At 37.6% G+C, this 23,241-nt stretch overlaps 1 protein-coding gene across 3 annotated transcripts in view; it reads left to right on the forward strand.

Annotated features, from left to right (window-relative positions):
- ctnna2 (catenin (cadherin-associated protein), alpha 2) overlaps window positions 1-22,563 on the forward strand; it is a 517,324-nt gene extending 494,761 nt beyond the window's left edge. For all 3 annotated transcript variants that reach the window (XM_084103718.1, XM_084103719.1, XM_084103720.1), the window contains 6 exons: window positions 5,816-5,967; window positions 9,042-9,155; window positions 12,473-12,654; window positions 13,501-13,606; window positions 19,536-19,670; window positions 21,602-22,563. In XM_084103718.1, coding sequence (XP_083959844.1) covers window positions 5,816-5,967; window positions 9,042-9,155; window positions 12,473-12,654; window positions 13,501-13,606; window positions 19,536-19,670; window positions 21,602-21,889 — 977 coding nt within the window. In that variant the 3' untranslated portion in view covers window positions 21,890-22,563. The remainder of the gene's footprint in view (window positions 1-5,815; window positions 5,968-9,041; window positions 9,156-12,472; window positions 12,655-13,500; window positions 13,607-19,535; window positions 19,671-21,601) is intronic.
- Window positions 22,564-23,241: the final 678 nt, after the last annotated feature.

Raw genomic sequence — 23,241 nt, forward strand, 5'->3', positions numbered from 1 at the left:
TTTTTGTTATTATGAAATTACCACTTTAATCATATTACTACTAGTTTGACGGCTAAAGTCAAATGCATATTTGTGACGTCTGAAGATTAAAATGGAGTCATAATGTTTCCAAATTGATCTTCATTGGTTCTTCTCATCATCTTCTACTCATATGCCCCATAAACTTTTTTTGTTTCTTCACATCACTAGAATATTTATATGAAACTTTCAAACAAAGTCAAAGTGATGTGATAATGAGTAGTCTGGTGGTTAGACCTTGAATTGAGGTCTAACCACCAGGAATTGAGCCACTTTCACATCAGATTGTGTTGGTGCGTTTGCACTGTATCATGATTTACCTCATTCCTATAAGTGGGCGCAATTCATTCTTGAGAAATTATCTCATTTTTGTGTATTGTATTATTAAAAAAATTAAACTCCACATTGGAGAACATGAAATTTCAACCGGAGAGTTGATACCTCTATCTGTATTAGGGTTCTGTACAGTGAGGCACATGTACTTAATGTAACTTATCCGCTGCAACGTATGAAAAATTGTTTAATTGCATAATTAATTTCATAATTTTATCTCCTCCTTTATTAGAGCTATTAGAGACTTAATGAGAACCAAACACAATACAGTATCCTTCATTTCATTACCGCCTTCAGTGAAATAAAATAAACCGTCTTAATCTTTTTTTTTTTTGTTTAAAGATAGCAAACTCTTTTCCGGAAATCACAAGTTGAACAGTTAATGCTCGCTCAGCTTGAATGGAAAACTGTTCTGCTAGTCGCTTCAGTAAAACCAAGAGGAATATCTGCATGCTTGATTGAGAGTGATAATTGAATTGTGAAAGGGCTGGATGCCCAGACTGGCTCTCATCTTCTCTGTATTCACTTTGATGAGGCGGTTCTTTTTGTCAGATTTCGCTTTTTCCCCTCTTTCTGTCTTTGTTTTGGGATGTTGGTGCCACCCAGGGCTGTCGTGAGGAAGGAGGGAAACTGGGAAAGTTGTTCCAGGCCCTTTGATGAGAGGGACCCACTGAGTTCTTCTGTGAAATAGCATTCATTAGGCCCAAGGGAGGGAGGGCCACCCATAAAAATTTAGTCTGGGGCCCCGTGAATTTTAATGACGGACATGGTGCCACCGCATAAATGGAATTGAACCATAAAGCATTGCAGCATTGATTCTTCTAGAACTTTCATTATTGCACAAGACTTAGCATGCAAAATGTCAATGATTTTTTGAAAGTTTGAAGGTTTGGGCCAGGCGTAATGTTGAGGTTAGCGAATTAGTATAATAGAAGCATATAGCATTTGAATGTGTTTTCCATTTAATTAGGATGTTTGCTACTCAACTAAGTGGCTTTATCAATTTAATAATGGAGGGAATTCCCAAGCATCGTGTTCTAGTGGGCAATGGGAGTTAAACCGCAGGTACTGATTTGTAGTTTGACTGAGTTTTATGCTTATCCACTGAGGGGGGGGGGAACATTTTGTTAAAAATGTGTCAGCCAGGACAGACTTTTTTTCTTCATTTCAATTACTCTCAACAAAAAGTCAGACCATCATTCTTACAATTCACTAACTTTGTAAAAAACTAGCTGTACCATTTCCTCAAAAGTGCCTGACACTTTCTTTTCAATTTCTTCAACTTTTTGGTTTGGTTCCTTATCGGTAGACAGCCTAATTAGGACATACCAAACTTTATCCTGGCCTTTTTTTTATCGTCCCAATACAGTGTAAATATAACAAAAGTGCAGCTGGTCCAAAGCTCTATAAAGATACACCGTTGAAGGACCTTCAGCACATAGCACCCACGAATCTCGAATCGTGTCCTTGAGCCTGAAAATCAATAGTCTAATAGCAAACCCGTGATGACTTTCCCCTCTCTTTATCCTTTCCATCCTTTCTCCGATCCAAACTAATCTTCATGTGGGAAAAATTACCACATCATTAAGGTTATGCTCAGCCCCCCAGTAGATTAAAAATGAGAAATATGGCTGATGTAATAGTGCCAAGAAGGCATGAGTAGCAATACTGTCATAGAGTATGGCAGAGTGAGTAGGGCTCATGCCAAAAGGGTGACCATGCAGAGATGAAATGTGGCCACCTAATCACTGCCCCTGTCTAACACACACACATAGACTCACACATGATTTTTATGACAAATATAGTGTTTCACTGACAGGTTGAAGGGCATGTTTGCTCAGGTACTAAAAACAGCAATGATTTCATACAGCCAAATGACCCCACAAAATGTTATTCCTCAGCATATCACGACCCAAGAGTCTGCATGGTGAGACACAGGAGGCATGCAAAACAACAAGGATAATATAATTAGTCCATGCCTGCCCGCTACAATGAGTCCAATAGTTTGTTCATGAAAAAGGAAGAAAGAAAGAAATACGGATCCCGAAGAAAGGGCAGTGCTAACTAATTCCACAGCCTAAGGGGCAAAATGTAAATTAAACCAAACTACTAGTGACCTCATTTTTTTCAAATGAATTTGTTCTCCACTTTGAATTACTTGCAGTGTTTTGTAGGGCCCATTAGCATTAGGAATGTCTCATTGCGTTTTCTAGTATTTCATTTTGAGACCATTAGGCTGGTCTGACCTCAGCCTCTCGAAAATAAAACCCAGTTTAAACATGCATTTTGAATGATATAATTCAAAATGCTGTCTCAAAATAAAAAAAAATAAAAACATTTGAAGGATCATAGAACATATCTGACTGCTTGCTTTATCTGGCGTTAAACACTTTAAGAAAATAATCCCTTCCAACATGGTTTTCATTAGCTCCTACCATCATTCCTCACTGGTCTGAGTTAGATTTGCTCCTCACTAGCAGCAACTTTACTCATTAATGGTTTGAAGAACATTTAAATATTTCTATTTAAAAGTCACAGCAAAATTCCCTAAAGCTCATTTTACGCCTCTCCAATAAGTGGATTAAAATGAATTAAATATGTGTTAAAGCAAGACTGGGTTGGAAAGAAGAAAGGAAATCAAATAAAGAGCCTTTACCGCACCTTTTTGAATGTTTTGCATAATTTTGTAATTCTTATGTGTTAATTTGAAATTCAAATCTAACCTTTTCTGCATTAGCCGATAGACATTCTGAAATTGTCCATTTTAGAACGCAAATAGGCAAAATGGCTGGCAAAATGGATCATTCACTGCTCCCCTTTTAAGTCAATCTCAAGTCGGATGCCTATAATCAAAACCATCAGAAATCTCAAGACCGGTCTTTTCTTCAAAATCTGCATCCGCTATTATTGTGATTGGCTCTCTGGGCTTGGATTTGGTTAGATGGTTGATGGCAACACTCTAAAATTTTCTTGTCACAGAAGTGTCCTCACAAGACCCACCTTCCCCACGGAGTGTATCTTGGGTCATAATATCCCAGTTCCTCGCTTTTAAAAGACCTCCTCCTCTCCTCGATACATGTGTTGAATATTTTAAGAGCATCTTTTTGCAGTTTGCTCAAGGGTTTAATACAAGGCTTTTGCCGTGCCCATCTTTTTTTCATCAACCACCAAGTGGTCCCGGGCGTTGATATGAGCTTGACTTGATGTCAGGGTTAGATCACAATACAGTTTCCCTCCACCAGTGACATTGCCATGGAAACGCAAGACTTTTACATAATTTTGGCTATTATTCCCTTGATGTGGCCACAACTTCAGAGTAGGCAGACAGGTCATTCAGTGTCAGGTCCAAAGGTTGAGTGTGAATTGGTGGGCTGTGGACCACAAAGGAAGGTACTTGTTGAATACAGTCCAAAGTAATGAGCATATTTTTTGCTCCGGAGTCACCAAAGTTTAAAGCTCATGATTCATAACAGTGTTGTCCGATCCCTCTAAAATGCTTTTAACATTTTATATTGACATTTCACCAAAATGTAATTGACTTAAAAGTCTTCATTCACTGCCACTACGCAGCATTAGCCGTAAGGATTTTTTCAAAACGGTTACGCTAAGGTTAAGTGGTCCAAACATATTTGTTCAGTGTAAACGCTGAAATATGGCTCATCAGAAAAACAGATCAAACTAATGTCACATTAGCAGACCTTTCCCAACCCTCCAGCTGCACTCAATCAATGTCTGTCAACATTGTTCATACTCAACTCTTGTTTGTCAAACAATCCCTTATTACAGCCAGCGTTTAGTGGCGGGGGAAGATCTTGCTACCCGTTACTGAGGAACAAGAAAGAAGGGTGAATTGAACTGAAGGAGGATGACGTAGAGAGCAAGCGGATGTGAATTTTGGAAATACTTTACAATAAGGTTCCACTTGTTAACACTAGTTATATTATATAGTGTATTAGTAAAAAAGCTTCTGGAGCAATTATTAATCTTAGTTCATATATATATATATATATATATATATATATATATATATATATATATATATATATATATGTATATGTATATATATAAATATATATATATATATATATATATATATATATATATATATATATATATATATATATATATATAAATAAATACAGAAACAAATTAATTGCTTGCCCATTGTTATAGTAATTCATGTTAGTTAATGCATTAACAGTAAATTATGCATAAATTACATGCAACCAAACCCTAATCCTACCCTAACCCTATAGTAAGTACATGTAGTTGCTTATTATTATTCAGTACTTAAATATATAATTAGACTGTAACAGTGACTACGTTTACATGCAACCAATAACCCGTTCAAAACCGGAATATTAGCAATAACCCGGTCGCGCACGGCCATGTAAACACCGGCAAAAACCCGAATGTGCTCATATCCCGGTTTTTAAAAACCCGGATATTATACCTGGGGCACCCCTTTTCTAACCCCAATATTTGGTCATGTAAACGCGTATCGGCATATCCCCATCAAAAGGAACATTGATTTGTGTTCTGCGCATGTTCTATTCGCAAGGAATCTTGGTCTTCTGAGTAGAGACGGCGCATGCAAAACCCCACGTGCAGTATACCGGAAGTAAACAAGTAGAGGTAAACATGGCGAGACACAGCACAGCACCACACTTTTGGAGCGAGGAGGAAAGCGCAAACAAAGGTGATCGCTATCTGCCCCGAACTATTCATTATCCGCGTGCTGCTGCTGTTGTTGTTGTCTTTGGATACAGGAAGAAGGATCGGAAATGACGCATATTGTGTCTTAAGGTTGTCCGTACGTCCAGACGCTAACCGTGCGTCGCCGTTTACATCGGGATATTGCCAATTGATTACAAATTCCATGTATACAGGAGTAACTCTCTCTGCTCACACATGTAAACGGGTTATTCCGAATGTTTCAGAAACCCAAATAGTGACCTTAACCTGACCATAACCCGAATTTTGACAGCTTGTAAACGTAGTCACTGACACCTAAAAATAAAGTGTAACCCCTGATTATTATTATTATTTTTTTATTGGGTTAAAGTCTCACTTATGGTCATATGTTCCCATCAAGGTGAAGTGGTTAATTTGCAGACGTAGGGCACCCTTTTCACATAATTTCAGGGTGACATTTTATCGTCTTTCTCTCCCGCTGCATTCCATGTCCTCGGGCCTGACTGACAGGGAGAAGATGGCAGAAATAGACATGCTTGCCTGAATTTCGACACTTAGCTTCTTAAGATCACATATTCTCCATTTTTCTCACCTCTCACTCTGTCTTTTCTCTGATATGTTTGGCACCTGAGGGAAAGGCTGGCTTTTGAGGGATGTGTGTAATCCCTTTTTGAAAAAGTTTTTTTTTTCTGTGTATCTGTCTTTCTGTTTTTGCTTTCTCTCAGGCTGTTGCTCACCTCAATACTCTACGTCCTTTTTTTCCCATCAGTGATGCCGCGCTTTGCCGAGCAGGTTGAGGTCGCCATCGAGGCTCTTAGCACCAGCCCCCCGCAGCCATTCGAGGAGAACGAGTTCATCGACGCCTCTCGCCTCGTCTATGACGGTGTGCGTGACATCAGGAAAGCAGTCCTCATGATAAGAGTGAGTAGCGTACAAATTAGAGAACCACATGAGGTGCTCGCTCTTCACAAGCGGGGTTTTTACGATGCTCATTACGATGCTCAGGTTTGGATTGATAAATAACAAAACAACACATCAAACACATTTCATCTGAAAATAATGTAGTGGGTTATGACTCATTTATACAGGGCAAGGGTTCTCAACCTGAGATATCCGTGAACGTACTCCAGGGGATTATTAGAAGTTATATTGCTAGAAGTTATATAAAACATATCAAATTTTCTTTAACAATTCATGGCATTTTTATAGACATTTAAAATGGTTTGAATTAATATTAAACAAATGTTATGTTAAGCATTATCATAATGCAGGGCTTTTGATGCCAAGAATGATCCTCTATGATGATCCAGAAAATAAACACCCCTTTATACTGGAAGAAAAAATAGTGAGAGTGATATTATAATCTATGATTCATCTATATTACTTGCTGTTGAAAATGTTTCTATTCAGGTTCATACATCTTAACATCAAAGTAGGAAAAAGGTAATACAGTTCAAATTAATAAAATATATTTATTAATATATAATATTTTATAAAATAAAATTAACATTTCATAGCGTCACAGAGAATATTACCCGACAACATCAGCTAAAAAGTAGCTGAGCAAGTCAAAGAATAGACTATTCTTATTCCAGGTTCAGACTACATGGTATTTTCTGTCTGTTACGATAGTCACTGTGTTACATTATGTGATTTTGACTCCTTAATTCTTGTCGTGTCATGGACAAGAAACATGGCAGACTATGCGTTGCTCCCCGACCAATCGTCGCTTGCTCATTTTAATGGCGTACTTGATGTCACAAATAAGGCGAAACTAGCAACTGACTTCCGGAAACAAGAGCGCAAAAAAACTGCTGAAGCGGCATATACGAGATGAAAAGATCGATTCTTGAGCCCATTGCCGTTTACGAATCACCCTACATCAAACGGATCAAGCCAAAATCCTGCTGATATTGGGCATTAAACATATGATAGAAAAGTAATTATTTATTTATAAATGTATAGCAGCTCTTCTTTTAGAAAGAAATTCATTATAATAAAATAAATATCCTTGACACCCCTAAAAACATTTTTTAACATTGACTCCCTTACAGCCTCTTAATGTTCTTAATGAAGGTTATTCTAAAGTGTTTCTAGAAAAATCTAGCTTTTGTATATTGGGGGTCTCTGTGTCTGTAGCAGTTGAAAAGCCCTGATATAGATATTGTGAAGTAATAATGCTATATGTTATCATATATAATGTATACGGTCCTGGTTATACAATAAGAGTATGTTAGACTGTTGATTTGTTTATGCCTTTGCTCACTGTGTATATTCTGTTTACAGAGTTCGAATTCATTTGGTTCGAACTAATAAACACGTCTTTTTGTTGCAAAAAGGCAATTTCTAAGATGCACACTTCCTCTGTGGGAACATCAAACAATATTGAACAGTAAATAATAATTTGCCAGTAAATAATGTCAAGCTGAGTTTGGAGATGGTTTAGAACAGAGTGATAATTGTAAATAGAGATCCTACTTATTTTTACTTCTTTTTTTTTTCCTTTTTTTTTTTGATTCCCCGAACCACCCCCCACCCCACAAAATGAATCACAAAGATAGATAATGCAGAGTGTATGAATGTGTTGGTGGCTGCTTTTAAGTTTTGCAAATAGTACAGCTCCCAGAGTAGCAGTGAAAAGAAAGTACCAACACACACACACACACACACACACACACACACACAGTTATTTGTCAAGGATTGTATCCTGCTGAAAAACTTGGGAAGAAAAGATGGGTTTGCGCACAAATGTACTCCTTTTTTCATTGTCTATACACTTTTTTTGTCTACGTGAAATCTCGATCCACTGGGCTCTTCATTAAAACGAGTAACGAAGAAGACTTAGCTAGTTTGCTATAAATTACTTAGCTGATTCAATCAAAAGAATATCTCCAGAAGTTACTGCCACTGCCGCTCAGAGTGGCTGAAACCGTGGCGGCTGTCAAGATACACTCTTTTCTTTGTCTCCAATTTGCTCATTAGTCACTTAGTGGGACTGATGTTGAAACTACTGGTAGGCAGAATACAAGAAAACAGATCACATCTAAACCCTGGAGAACCTAGAGGCCTTTCCCCCTTCACATATTGTTTGATCCCACTTCACGAGGGAACTTTTTATATTACTCACAAGAAAGCCAAAAGGGAATTGAACAATGATGCAAGTCACTAGTAACTCAAACTGTGGGATGAATGAATTATTTATTGAGATTTGACTGGTTTAATGGTTGACACGTCTTTATGTTGGATCAGAGGTCCTTCGCCCTTCATTGTGTATAAACGCACAGCCAGTAGTGGCGTCTGTCAAATGTTGTGCCCCAAATTGTCACCAAGTTTAGCATTAGGACAGAGGACATCGGTACTCTAGTACAGGGTTCACCAATCTCGGTCCTGGAGGGCCGCTGTCCTGCAGAGTTTAGCTCCAACCAGCTCCAACACACCTGTTTGAAAGTTTCTAGTATGCCTAGTAAGACCTTGATTAGCTGGTTCAGGTGTGTTTAATTGGGGTTGGAGCTAAACTCTGCAGGACAGCGGCCCTCCAGGACCGAGATTGGTGAACCCTGCTCTAGTAGAGTACATTTAAAATATAGATGGAAGGTTAAACAAGGCGAAGAAAGTTGCTGTCGATAGAAACCCAAGAGTTAAAAAGTATCAGTCTCTCCAGACCAGTTTTGAAACTAAAAAGTGAAAGCAAAAATGAAATTTAGGAGACTTTAAAAGGAATAGTTCACTCAAAAATGAATCATTCATACATCATTGACACTGTCATGTTGTTCAAACCCGTATGCACAAAATGTGAATTTCAAATAATAAACTGATCGCTCTTTTCCGTGAAATTACAAATAACAATAAGAAAAAGTTTGGGTGGTAACTGTGGCGTTTGATTCAAAAAATAAATGCTGTCATCAAAGTTATGGTATGGATGGCTACAAGGATGGTCAATATTATTATTATTTTTTTTATATATATATATATATATATATATATATATATTTCAGACTCCAGAAGAGCTTGAAGACGACTCTGATTTTGAACAAGAAGACTATGACGCCCGTAGCCGCACCAGCGTCCAGACAGAAGATGACCAACTTATTGCTGGACAGAGCGCAAGGGTGAGTGACTCCTACGTGACACACGAACAACATCTCTGGTTCCTCCTGTCATTTCCATCAGGTTTACGCTCACAATACAAAACACTTATCACTGCGCTGAGCGTGTCTGCTGTAAATTACATCTAGTTTCAGAATAACAAGAGTGCCAGTCACTCAAGTGCATGCACACAACGTGTCTCTCACTTTTTCGAGAACGAAACATTATTTATCCTCCACTGTGAATAATGGCGAGAGTTTTCTAGAAGCTAACAGGTTCATACATGCATTCATATTTTTAAATAGGCATACTAAGTCAGCACTGCTCATATCCTTTTTGAAGAAACCTGAAGCAAGAAAAATTATGATTAGAATTCTTTCAATACAGCAAGAAAGATTTTTTTTCTTTCAAACGTTTTAGCTTAGCAACATGCTAACAGCTAACTGTATATAAATCAATTATGAGTCGAGTCTACAATGCACATCATATTACTCACAAAACATTGCTTAGAGTTGCTGCCTGTGTAAAATGTTCAGTCACTTATAAGGTTCCATTTTGGTTAGGATGCTACTTTAGAAGGGAATGCAGGTTTTGGGACAGAGCCTATATACAGTATATGTTTCATATTTAAAATAGCAAGGGACAAATCTAAGATGGTGGACGAAGCAAGAGAAATGTTGATTATAATTCCTTCAATACAGCAAGTTAGTAAAGAAGTCTACTAAAATGGCAGTTTAACTAACCTTTTACCTCAGCAACCTGCTAACAGGAAACTTAATAAAAATACATTGAGTGTCACGACAAAAAAATATTGCTCAGAATTGCTAACTTTGTTGAATGTTCGTTCATTAATAAGGTTCCATTTTAGTTAGGATGCTGCCTTAGAAGGGAATGCTCTGCAGGCAGCGATGTTGGCTTAAGGAACATAGCCTATATATATATATATATATATAAGTATGTATATATATATATATATATATATATATATATATATATATATATATATATATATATTAGTATTTAATATTTAACATAGCAGAGGATCATGTTTTATGCATCAGATGCATACATTTCCAGCAGAATCAAATGCTTTACACAAGAATAATTTTGGTCTCAGTTTTGTAAACTCTGTCTGCAGAGACTGTAGTTGTTAAAATATGATTGCAAATGAGACTTCTGGCAGTGTCACCCCCCCCCCCCCCCCCACCCCACCCCCACCCCCACCCCCACCCCCACTGTGCGTGTGTCAGCCGGCATTTGACGGCAGAGCTCACTGGGGTTCAAGGCTTAATCCACATTAGTGTATATGTGAATAGTGCTCAGTGGGCTGCTTATGAGACATTACAAGAATATCAGTATGTAGCCGTGGAGTACTGCTGACATTCACGCGCAAATACACACCATAACCCTGTTTGATACCAATTACTCTTGAGAATAAATTATCTTCCATGAATGAGATGAAATTATCATTTGTATTGGAATAAAAGACTAGGCTAAAAGAAAAACTGCTGTGGAGAAGAAAAACAGGGTCATTCCTTGAGAACAGTAACCAACTGACAAAATAAAATGACCGTGGAAAAACATTTCGCTCACTAGTAAGCTCAGTTCAGGAGTTCAGGCGGCGCCGTATGCGTAAATGCTGAATGTTACATTGAGTGAATGTTTTTTGCAAATCAAATATGCGTGTCACTACTTTCATATTGATATAGTCTATGACTTTAAGTTTTATGGATTTTGAGTTTTCATAAAAGAGAAATAAGAGCAGGCATTTGTTCACTGACTCACTTTCAGACACACACATATACACACTGCTCTATCTCCTTTGCTCCATGATAGGATAACATTGCTGATAGGTCAGCCATAAAATTGAACTCCTGTATCTAGGCCACTTTATTTCAAATGAGAAAAATTAAAAAGCTTTTTTGAGGGATTTCTAATCCAGAAGCACACACACATGCGTGTGCAGACGTTCGGCACACAATATGAGTGTGTTGAATGAATCGGCACCGGTGCGTATGGGGAAGGATTTGTTGGAGCATTAAGCTGCCTGCACCCTCTCTTGTTATCGGTTAGGAGCCAGAGAGATTTGGGATAAGTGAATTCTGAGCAAGGCAAGAGGAAGAAATAGGCTCTCCCCCCTTCTATTCACCTTCTTTCCATACATCACATCCACTTTTAGGACCAGAGGAGTTGTGATTAACCATGCAGCAGCATATTAATGCTGATTGGCTGCTTCAAAGACATACAAAGAGAGCTGATTGGCTCCTGGGATGGGTATGTTTCTGATTGGATGCACAGGTGGTAAAACAGTGTGGTAGTAACTTCCAAGCTAAAACGAGACAACCTTAAATTTAAATAAAGACCTTTAAATAAGCTTTAGTTATAACCAAGCAAAAACTTTGTTACAGTCCTTTCGACCGCTCTTGCAGATCCCATCGGATAGGCTTGTGGGATATCAAAGGCAGTGACAGATACATTTATGCTGTACAGAAAAAAAAAAAAAAGATATATTTTATATTTTATTCGGACACAGTCACTGTTGCATCAGCCCTCCATTTGAAATGCCCAGGAGTGTGCGCTATCTGAAAAAGAAATCATTTTCATCTTTTAATAGCATTTTCTCTGAGGACTTCTTTTCTTTTTAGTGTGTAATTGCTTGTTAAATAAACAAGCAAAAAGCTACAAATCTTAAATGAGCAGCTGGCTCTTAATTAGCTCTTATGTTATGACATCCTTTGGCTATGATGGCGTATTGCCACTTATAAATTCAGACAAGACTGCGGAAAAGATTTCTGACTTGTCACACTACAAATTCAGACTTGTACGGTAGAGAATTTTTTTTTTTTTGCCAAAACCATCTTACGGTGATCGCGCACTTAAAGGCATTCATAGTCCCCTGCCATGGTCCGGTCCGTCTGCTCCAACAGAACGTTGAACAAATGCATAATTCATTGACTGGTGTAAGAAGTGAGGTAATTATACATTTATCTCACAAATAATACTGCGCCTTAACGGTTCCTGTGACCTTGCAAAGAGATTAATACCCTTTTGGACAGGCTCAGAATCGCTACGGAGCGAGAATTTATTCCTTGACAAGAAGAGGGGGAAAGAAAAGAGGATGGATTTTCTCTTTATGAGCATGAGATGTCATGGGGTTTATGATTAAGTGTTAAGTTTCAAAACCTTATACAGAGGTATTTCAGTGGGGTTAAACAAAGTCAACCTAAATGGATGGTACTTTCTTCACAAACTTTTAACAAGAAACAAGGGCATGTATTTGCACAATTGTAAAATGTGTGTAACTGATCTTTATCTTGTGTCATATCGCTACCCCTCAAAGGCCATCATGGCTCAGCTGCCTCAGGAAGAGAAGGCCAAGATTGCCGAACAGGTGGAGAGCTTCAGGCAGGAAAAGAGCAAGCTGGACGCAGAGGTCGCCAAGTGGGATGACAATGGAAACGATATCATCGTGCTGGCCAAGCAGATGTGTATGATCATGATGGAGATGACCGACTTCACCAGGTACATCAATCCACATGTCAACAATAAGAATGCTGGAAATAGTTAAGAGATAACATGAAGCCAAAGGGTCTCATTTCAACCAGGGTTTATTTCGTGATAATATCGGTACATTATCCTACAAATAAATGCATTACATTGAAATATTAACACTTTCCCAGCCATTGACGGAATTTTCCGGCTTTCTGTGTTTTCACTGTTAGAACGTAGGGGGCGCTATTACGCATCTTCTGAAAGATTATATTATCTCCTGATCAAAACACAGGCAAAAAAGAAGCAGAAACAAGCGATAGCATATGTAAGCAGATGCATATGTAAAATAACTGATTTTCAACATTAAACAGCTTAGATATCAGATATCATATTTACTCCATCCATGTTTTGTTTATCATTCCAAAAAAAAAAAAAAAAAAAAAGCTAGAATATATATATATATATATATATATATATATATAAAAATTGTTTGTTTGTTTGTTTACAAGCAGAGGGCCAGTTCTTTATTTTTATATATTGCATGTTCAGATATTCATACAACAGAATATTCTGGCGGCCATTAAACTTTTGTGAAAATGATCAAAAATGCATTAAAAACAACACTGTCAGGGAAAGAGTTAAGAACAATGATCAAATATACATTTTGTTGGTCATTATACAAAAATATTTGATCAGAATGAAGCCATGTGAAAGAGTATTATTTATTATTTACTGTAGGTTACCTGCTCTTGCTGCTTCAAATCTGTTAGCGTATGTGGTGGGCTTGCTTGCTTTCATGCCCTGTGCAGTTTGCTTTCTGCCTGTTGTGAGGAATCAGCTAATGGAGTTACAATCTGGGTTTTTGTGTTACCACAGGGGCAAAGGCCCTTTGAAGAATTCCTCTGACGTGATCAATGCCGCAAAGAAAATCGCAGAGGCCGGATCCAGAATGGACAAGCTCGCCCGTGCCGTGGCTGACCAGGTCAGAATACCCTTTTATTCCCCATTTGTCTGTGAGATCAAAGCCCAGGGTTGTGTTTAAAATAATGAGCTCCTATGAGGTGTTGAATTTATTATTAGATGAGCACCATCTTCAGAACCTGCTGACTGACACTTTTTAACATTTAATCAACTGTACTCCTTGTGAAGTAAAGAAAAGCTAAGGATATGCTTATGAGTCTTGATGGCAGCTACTATACCATGCACTGTCTTTGCTTGTTCCTGCTACTGTATTTAGTGCATTTTCATGTTCTCATAAAATATTATGCACATATTTTTTTTGTATTTTTTTTTTGATGGAAGTCATACACGGTAGTTTTATTTGCTCATTTGGTTGATTTGAAAATAGATTCTTGGCTGCTTTGTGCCAATGAAAAACTGGCAATTTATAAAGAACTGTTCCAGATTATCCATTCTCTTGACGTGGACAGCTGCAGGAAGCCAGTGGAGTGAGAATAAGAGATGTGTGACATGGGCCCTCATTGGCTGATTGAAGAGCAGATACGCTGTTATGTTCTCAATCATCTGCAGACTCTCAGAAAAAAAAGAAAATGGTACAAAAGGTACTAATATGCACCCTTTAGGGGTAAATAGGGTTCAAAGGCATACATTTTGAAAGATTACCTCCCCATTGATACGTTTTGTACCTTTTTCTTCCTGAGAGCTCAGAGGCTTGATTGGTCAGAGTGAGGAGTGAATTTGGTGAGTATTAAAGGTTCATGAAACACCCTGTTTCAGCACCAGTTAGTTCTCACCAGAGTTTTGAAAAGTGCTACAAAGATGTATTAAGCTGCGAGTTGGAGGGGGAAGAAGAGAGAATGACAATGACTTCTGATTCAGTTTTATTTTACTCTCATTGAGTTAAAAATATCAAAGCTTCCCACAAATGCGCCCTGCAATTTACCATTAAATGCATACAATTAAATGCAACAAACATATATAAATGGTTTATAAGCCCACCGTAACTTACACAAATGCATACATATACTGTGAACAGCTATAATTTAATGGACAAATAAATGCACAACCATTAGGATTTTTACGCCATTGAAATCATATATGAACCTGCTATAATACTTTTGAGGCTTATTTTTGTGGTGTTTTAATAAGCAGTTAGATCGGTTATATTTAAGGAGCTTCAAAGACCGGTTATACTCACTGTGTAGATGAATCGTGTTTGTGTTGGAGACTCGAGGTTCTATGGAAGAAAACTGTAGGAACTGTACAACTCTCATATGCTAAACTGTACAACAAACACTTACTTATGATTTGTGAGATCTCACAACTTGAAGCTGTCATTGGAGATCAACATGCACTCTCATTAATAACTAAGCAAGGTGTCTTTTCATAGGATAAGGACATGTAATCTCATGAATAATTATGAGACACAGGTGAATCATTGATGTACTACAGGTGTAAAAAAAAAAAAAATCACATGACATTAACATGAAGACAAATTTAAACCCGGAAGATCAAAAAAAGCATACAATTCGGTAGATTTTTCTCCTACAATTAAATCTAATGGATGGTAACAATGTCTTCTATTATGTGCAATACACATACCTCTGTTAAAAGCTCAGAAAATTTAGTTTTTTAAACATGTTCTAAAATGTGAAATTGTTGAAAATGAGCAAACTTTTCAGCCACCCAGCCCACTTGGGCGAGAAGTGTGGAAGAGGACAAAGTTGGTAGTGAAGGAGTTGAAGGGTTGGTTTTGGTGATCCATGTTTCAGTCAAAGGCAAAATGGTGCGTTTTGACTGACTGGAAAAAAAAACAGGGATGAACTCAACTTTGTTGCTGGCCAACTGACAGACCATGATGTGTAACAACCAAGAGAACACAGGTAACCAGTGGTGCAATTGTTTTGTGTGCAGACATGTTTAGACTTGCACCTGTGATATACTACAGGGAAGTAGTGAGAGAACATGGAAAGAACATGACAGGAAACAAGAGAGTATTAAGAGAGAAAAGAAAAGAAGACTTAGCCTAGCATGCTGCGTGTTGTCGCTGCTTGTCGCTCACTCCACTGTTGCACAGGTAGAGTCACAGGTTTTTACACAAGCTTGGTCTTCATGCAATGAGGGATGACGCTACAGTGATGGCTGCTCAATAAGAACTCGTTCACTGATTACTTCACTTGACTCCACCTCCTTAATTAACTTCTACTTCAAAAGGACTGCTCTGTACTAACAACTAATTAGCCAATCTTACCGTAGAAAAAATCTACTCACTTTACCTAATATCCTTAATCAAAGACACATCCTTAATGATATCTTCCAGGCACATACATGTTTTGGTGGGGAAACCACAGCACAAAACCAGGGTCTTCAGGATTGCTACATATGGTTCATTTTTACATGCCAGGGCTGAGCAACTCTGCCCATAGAGATCCACATTTCCTGCAGAGAGTGAGTCAGTGAGAAAATGAATGCAGATGCAGATGCAGCATCTGACTATAATGATGACAAATTTGTTGAAATTCATGATTTTTTTGGTAACACTTAAAGCCTTTATGTATAATGCATTTTAAAGGTCAATAATGTACACTATAACATATTGTATATTTTCAGAAGTCATTGTGACCAAAGTTAAAATGCATTATAATATTTGCAGATTCTTTGTTACTGTACATCTGAAATTGGTCGTTTACCAACGCATTATGCTTTCTAAAGGTGTAACAAAGTATTGTAATGTATTTTAACTCGTATTGTAACTCTGGTTGTAATTATTCATGAGACCATACCATGCATTATAAGGTGCATTACAAGGCCAAATAAATGCATTAAAAAATACTTTTGTAATGCATTATACTGTATACTGTGTTAATTTTTGTATTTTAAATACATCTAGTTATGTTGCATGTACAAAATATGATAGTACCACACAATTACATTAGAATATATATCATTTTAATTTACAGCACCTTGAAACTGAATAGAAACATAAAAAAAGCAAAAACACATTTGATGTGCATTCTTTATTCATCAATTTGTAAAAGTAGAGTACTAGAGTTAAACAATCTTGCTGATTTTTTTTTTTTTTTGTAGAAAGTGTACATTACCATATTGCTCTGGCCAAAGTGACTTGAACGTATCTGACGTCCTAATTACAACTTCACAATTAATTAACACAAACTTCCCAGGACGACCAGGGAACACACCATTGGCTCCAACTCTAATAATACACACCTGAACAAGCTAATCTGAAAGCTACAGGCAGTTGTATTTGATATGGGATGGAGCTAAACTCTGCAAGAAAATGGACCTTGAGGGCCAGAGTTGCCCAGCCCTGTTCTAAGAGCTAAACTTGGTAACACTTTTTTTTTTAAGGTGACATAGATACACATTACTATAGTAATAACAGTAAATTATGCATAATTTTAACTAACCCTAAACCAAACCCTAATCTAACTTAAGTGCATGTAGTTAATTAATATTACTCAGTACTAATTTGAGTGAGTACAGTGTAACTGTCACTTTAAAATAAAGTGTAACCCTAAACTTTTGGGAGATTGGTCCTCCAGGAGCATTGAACACCCCTGAGCTATATGTAATAAACTGCATCAACTTGACCAGTCTTGTATACCTCTTTAGAGACATATTTCCTTAAATTGACACTAGCAATTGACATTGTCAAAAGGGTTCTGCATAATAGGAATTATCCTTTTGTTGTCATCAATACTGGGACACTGATCTAAAAGATATGAGAAGCCTGAAACCTGCTGTGTCACCACTGGCCAGGCCTCGTGTTGTTTTTGTTGTTTTCTTGCAGTATTTCTTTTCTCTTAGATAAAGGGAGAATAGTGAGGGGGAACCTGATCAAATTGCTGATCAGTGTGTAATCCGAGTGTACAAGCACATCGGAGATGGCCAGACAGTTCCTGCTTTCCAGAACACCCCTCCCTTTAGGTCAATGTGTTCCTCCCATAGCAGCAATCCATTCTCCCTACTACCAAATCTAACACACGCATGCTGTGTATATTAGGTAGTCTGAACAGGTGGCTCGACTTGTCCCTTATCAAACCCACTAACACAGTATTTACATCTAATGGCCATCTGGGGTTCTCAGGACGCATCAAGGGACCGCATTCATTTCAGAAAGAATCTCTGAGTAGGCGGTGTTAAACAGAACCGGGTGCTCAAAAATCAAGCTGCTCCCCAATGCTGTAAAAGACAAAACAATTTAGAAACAAAAGCCATCAAAGGATATGCTTTATTTTATGTATATAGTGCGATGAATGGTTTGGTGCACGATGAGGTACATGTAAAATGATAGAATATCTTACAGCTGTGGTTGTCAAAAAAACAGTGCTAATTAAAAGTAATCAAATATGCATTTTATTGCAAGTTTCTGTCTAATTTGATTACATTCTACCAAATGACAGATTAACTATGGACTGGACATGGACACAACTGAAAAGAAAATGCGACCCTGACTACACAGAATTTGTCAAATTCGGTGTCAATTTGTTGGGAAAATGTAATTATTGGCCACATTGTTGGACCTTTGCAGTTCTGCTGATATTAATCGATTTGAATGATTTTAAGACGGTTTCATTTACTTTTTTGTAAACAATTTTGTTGGGTTGCAACACCACTGCCGTAGAGGGCTGCCAGGTTGGGTTGCATTGGTGAATGTGGTTATGACAGCAGTCAGACCTCCTCAGAAACACATTCTTACAACTTCTCTAACTGCTGCACTTGACATCGCAGACCTAAAGCTGCTGGGCCCTGGAGGCGAGAAAAGAGGGTTCTCCATTTTTTTTTCATTTCCCCCTTGCCATGCCCTAGCACAGCGAGAGGTTGCTTCCTGCAGAGAGACACTTGAACGCTAAACGCTAACGATGTTACAGCTGCTCAGCCGTGTCAAAGATAAAGCAGATTCAACAGTTATTAAATGTGTCTCATCAGTCTTTTTCACTCAAAGTTCAAAGCTAGGGGAGAAAAAAACTATATAGCAACTTCTGACAGGGCTTATAGTTAACCGCTGTGTCTTAGCATGCAAGGTGCTGTGTGTTAAATTATTTATCCAAAAAATCATAACGTTAAATGGGACATGCTAATATATTGCTTCGAAGGGGAGACCGAAACAGCACACAAAATAGGAGCCATTCTTACATATAAATGCAGAAGATGGACATTGGTAGGTTGAAACTATATCTATAGGTAACCATTCTGCTATTGACAACAGTAATGGTGAATTAATATGACTGCTCAAATTACAGTTTTGATTTCTCTGAGAAGATAAAATGCTACAGATCAGATCTCCAGATAAATATACTTGTAGGACAGGAGTATGCTGATAAATTAAGGATATGTGTGCTTTCAAATAGTTATCAGTGAAAGTCAGTTAAATCATATGAACAGAAGCAAATAATGAATAATTCCAAAGTCCTGGCTTTTGAATATTGAGTAGTTTGTGATTGCAGGAAGGTTACCCAGCAACATCGTCATGACATAATTAATATTCAAGAGATAAGCAATCGCTGTGTCATGAAATCAGAAAGTCCATGCACCCCTCTCCACTGGCTTCAAAACATTTAAAGGAAATTAAGGAAGTTTTCATTTACTGTGATATGGGCTGGTGTCCATTCTACAATGTTTATTCAAACCCTCAGGGGTAAAAAGTTTTTTCTATTTCATGTTTCTTGTTTACTCTTGTGCTGTAGATTTATGTGAACGGTGTTCCTATTAACAAAATAAACAATTGTGATGATAACTGGAGATTTACGAACAAGTCTACAACTGCAGGCTTTAGCCAATATGTGATGATGACAAAACCCTGAGTCATCTTCAAGATGGAACTAATTTCATCTTCAGTCATCATCGCTTTACCACCCTCCCCTCATATTTGCTCTACACAGTGAATATGTAAAGGTCAAGTCTCTGCTATGTATTCCCATCTCTTTTAGTGTCCGGACTCAGCCTGTAAGCAGGACTTATTGGCATACCTCCAGAGAATCGCCCTCTACTGCCACCAGCTCAACATCTGCAGCAAGGTCAAGGCTGAGGTTCAGAACCTGGGAGGAGAACTCATTGTTTCAGGGGTAAGATGATTCTGGCCATACGTATTATGATGCTATTTAATTAAGTATGTACATGAGGTTTGCAGTGTTTCAGGATGTAGATTCTATTTTTACATTCTGTGTGTATTATTAAATGTTGTATTTATATATTAAAAAGATGCCACAAGAAGCCTGATGTCTAATTACAACCATTTTGTGTGCTGAAAATGTGATCGTGGCTTTAGTCTGACTAAAATTATACCAGTCTGGTTTTTGTGAAGTCAGACTAAACATTGTACCTACATAATGGGTTTTGTCCAGCATCTACATGTTAACCGGACAACAAGTGGTCTCAGAGTTATGTGCTTGCTCCAAAACAGCTGTGAAGCACCCTGCATATTTTGGACAACTAGTTGAAGACTGTAGCTCAATTATGCAAAAACCCATCATAGCTCATTTATAACCATGTAAACATCCCATTCTGTTTCACATCCTTTTTTTTATATTTTTTTTTTATAAATGCTATGCATTGACTCAAAACCGTTCATAAATAGTTAAGGTGAGAGACTACAGGTGAATAGGGTAAAATTTTAAAATAATAGATATCACCATGAAACTTCCTCAGTTGATTACTTACACAAGTATATAAAACAAATGTATTACAAGTTTTTGAAATTTGTATGTTTAATTATGCAAATTAGGCATTATCTCATTAAATATGCACGATTTTGCATATATTTTCGGTAGATAGATCTGAACATATGATAAAGCCAGGTGCAAAATTCTTTTTTCATTTTGTTTACACACAAGATGAAAAATAAATTTCAGAGGGATTTCAGGATATATGCTTTCATTACCTAGAAAATCAAAATATACTGTCCATAGCCTTAAAAAAATCGATTTTCGCCATATTTTTTTATTATTAAAATGTCACATAAATCAGGCTAGGATTGATTTATTAACAAAACCCTCTGAAAATATCTTCAGAATACTGCTAAGTGTATAACTGGAAAGTTTGGTGTACACAGGTGCTACATAGGCTGAGATATGTATACTGGAGAATGACAAAAAACTAATTTTGAGAAAACGCCATTTAAAGATTTAAATAGCTCTAAATGAGATTTCGTCATTAGCTTTAAATTCCCCTTTGGACATTCACGATTGGTTACTGATAGAAATGAAATGCCCATATTTGGGTTACATAGCGTTGTGCAGGAGACTCAGAGCTTTACAACAATACCAATCATGACAGACTTCAGTAAACAGTCGCGTTGGTATGCTAACTTCTTGGTAAATTCGGGAGAAACTTACTACCACAAGTAAACAAAATGTAATAAAATAAACATCTTAATGTATACGTTTTATTTATAGCAGCTTGAAAGAACACATATTGAAGCAGCAAACTAGCCCAAAATCTCAAAACTGACCACTGCATAAAAAAATCAATGTTTTTGCCTGCCGTGTCTCGCCTTAATTCCATACATAGCCATATTGCAATCATGACAACTCTCTGGATATTTTTAGCATGTTAATGGTTATAAAAATGTATTTGGTCTTGGTGGGCTAGATCTGCTACACATGTTACTGTTGCAGAGCAATTATGGACTTGCTACTGCCAATATATACTCTGCTGTGAGCATGTAAGATATGCTGCTGCTGCATGAATAGGCACACACATCTTGTAGCAGTTCTAGACAGGTGGAGCTGGGGGAGGTGGAGGCTTTCAGAGCATCTCTGATAACACACTGCAGGACTAGGTTTCAGTGAACATTGAACCAGACTATTTATACGTTGAGCAAGCAATATCACTGACTGTAGAATCAGCAGAGGCCAATCATGAAGTAAATGATGTGACTTCTAGCAAATTGCATGTAACGGACCTATCAGTCAGCGGCAGGTTTCATGACAGAACAACAGTTCACTAAATACAGGCACTAATCTGAATGTTCTCTTCCCCGTTGTCCCATATTCAGCTGGACAGTGCTACATCCCTCATCCAGGCAGCCAAGAACTTGATGAATGCCGTGGTCCTCACAGTCAAGGCCTCCTATGTAGCTTCCACCAAGTACCAGAAGGTTTACGGCACAGCAGCAGTCAATTCCCCTGTGGTTTCCTGGCGTATGAAGGCCCCGGAGAAGAAACCCCTGGTGAAGAGAGAGAAACCGGAGGAGTGCCAGACCCGTGTCAGGCGAGGCTCGCAGAAGAAACACATCTCCCCCGTCCAAGCCCTCAGTGAATTCAAGGCCATGGACTCCTTTTAACTCTGCACCACAGATGCCCAAAACTCCTCCTTCTCCTCCTCTCTTGATTTTTTTTTTTTTTCTCCTCGCCTTGTTACGGCTTATTTTCTTGGAGCTGTATTTTGTTCCATGCAGCGATGTGTGTGTATGTGCCCAGTAAATGTCTGTGAGTTGGAGGGTTTGGCCACCCCATCCTCTTCAAACCAAATTTCGCTGTAAATGAGAAACACTCATGAAGGAGACGTTTACAGTGTGACCTGCGGTACTTGCAATTCATGTGGTGTTCATTCTCGCTGACTGGCCATATATACACAGAGATATTAAAGAATATAATCTATGGTATAGTAGTGTCAGCCCTAACCGAGGCAGAGGTGCTGCTTTCCTTCCTAATGATTTTTTTTTTTAAATTATTATTATTTAAAATGAAAATGACCCATAGTATTTACATAAGTAGGAATAACTTATGTTGAAGCATTTTTCTTCCTTCTTCCCATTTATCCATATGGTGACCTAATGCACTAGTTTTTCCATTTAAAATCCATTTCTTTAATTATATTACTGTATCACTAACCATGGCAGCCAGGTTTGCTATAGTATTACATTTAGAAAAGGACTAGTTGTGTGGTTTGCTCAGAGACTAGTAGAATCCTGCATACCTTTATAGCCCTGATTCTCTAATAAACCTTGCAACTGTGTGTGCCGAGTCGAGTTATTTTCCTATCTATTCCATTCAACTACATGTTTTAGCAAACATACCAGTACCTGATGTACTAAATTTAATGGTGCAAACACATTTTCTAATTAATGAATACTTACTGTGTGTTTGACATGCAATATCTTCTATCAAGCTCATATCCATCACCAAACAAGTTTTGTGTTTGTCACACACAGTGTTCTGAAATTGCTTATCTGTGTCCATACACATTTTTGGTGAACAACGTAATCACAAATAAAGTTTGCTGTTGTTGGCAAACTTTGAGATGGAAAATAAGGCCGGTTTTAATGATTCAGTCTGACTGAACACTAAGTATTTAGTATTAAAAATAAGTTGGCATGAAATGAAAACCCATCCTTTTTCTAAATGTATATTATGGAACTTGTGAACAATTTCCATTGTGCATATGCCTCTTTTTTCCGTGAAAAATGACAGGACTACCCTTACAAAAAATAAGTTTATTCAAGTGTGGTATTAGTATACTTATTTTAAACTAAAAATGAGAAAGCATACTTCGTCTACTTTTTATGATCTTCTCAGAACTATGCTTAAAATTACACAGACACACATAAATGTGTTTTTGCGAAACTGATTTAAATCCGATCTTCAATTCTCTCGCTATATGCAGATTTAATGGAGTGCACGTCACCGAAAGCAA

This window comes from Abramis brama (assembly GCF_963993115.1).
Source record: "Abramis brama genome assembly, chromosome: 2".
Lineage (NCBI taxonomy): Eukaryota > Metazoa > Chordata > Actinopteri > Cypriniformes > Leuciscidae > Abramis > Abramis brama.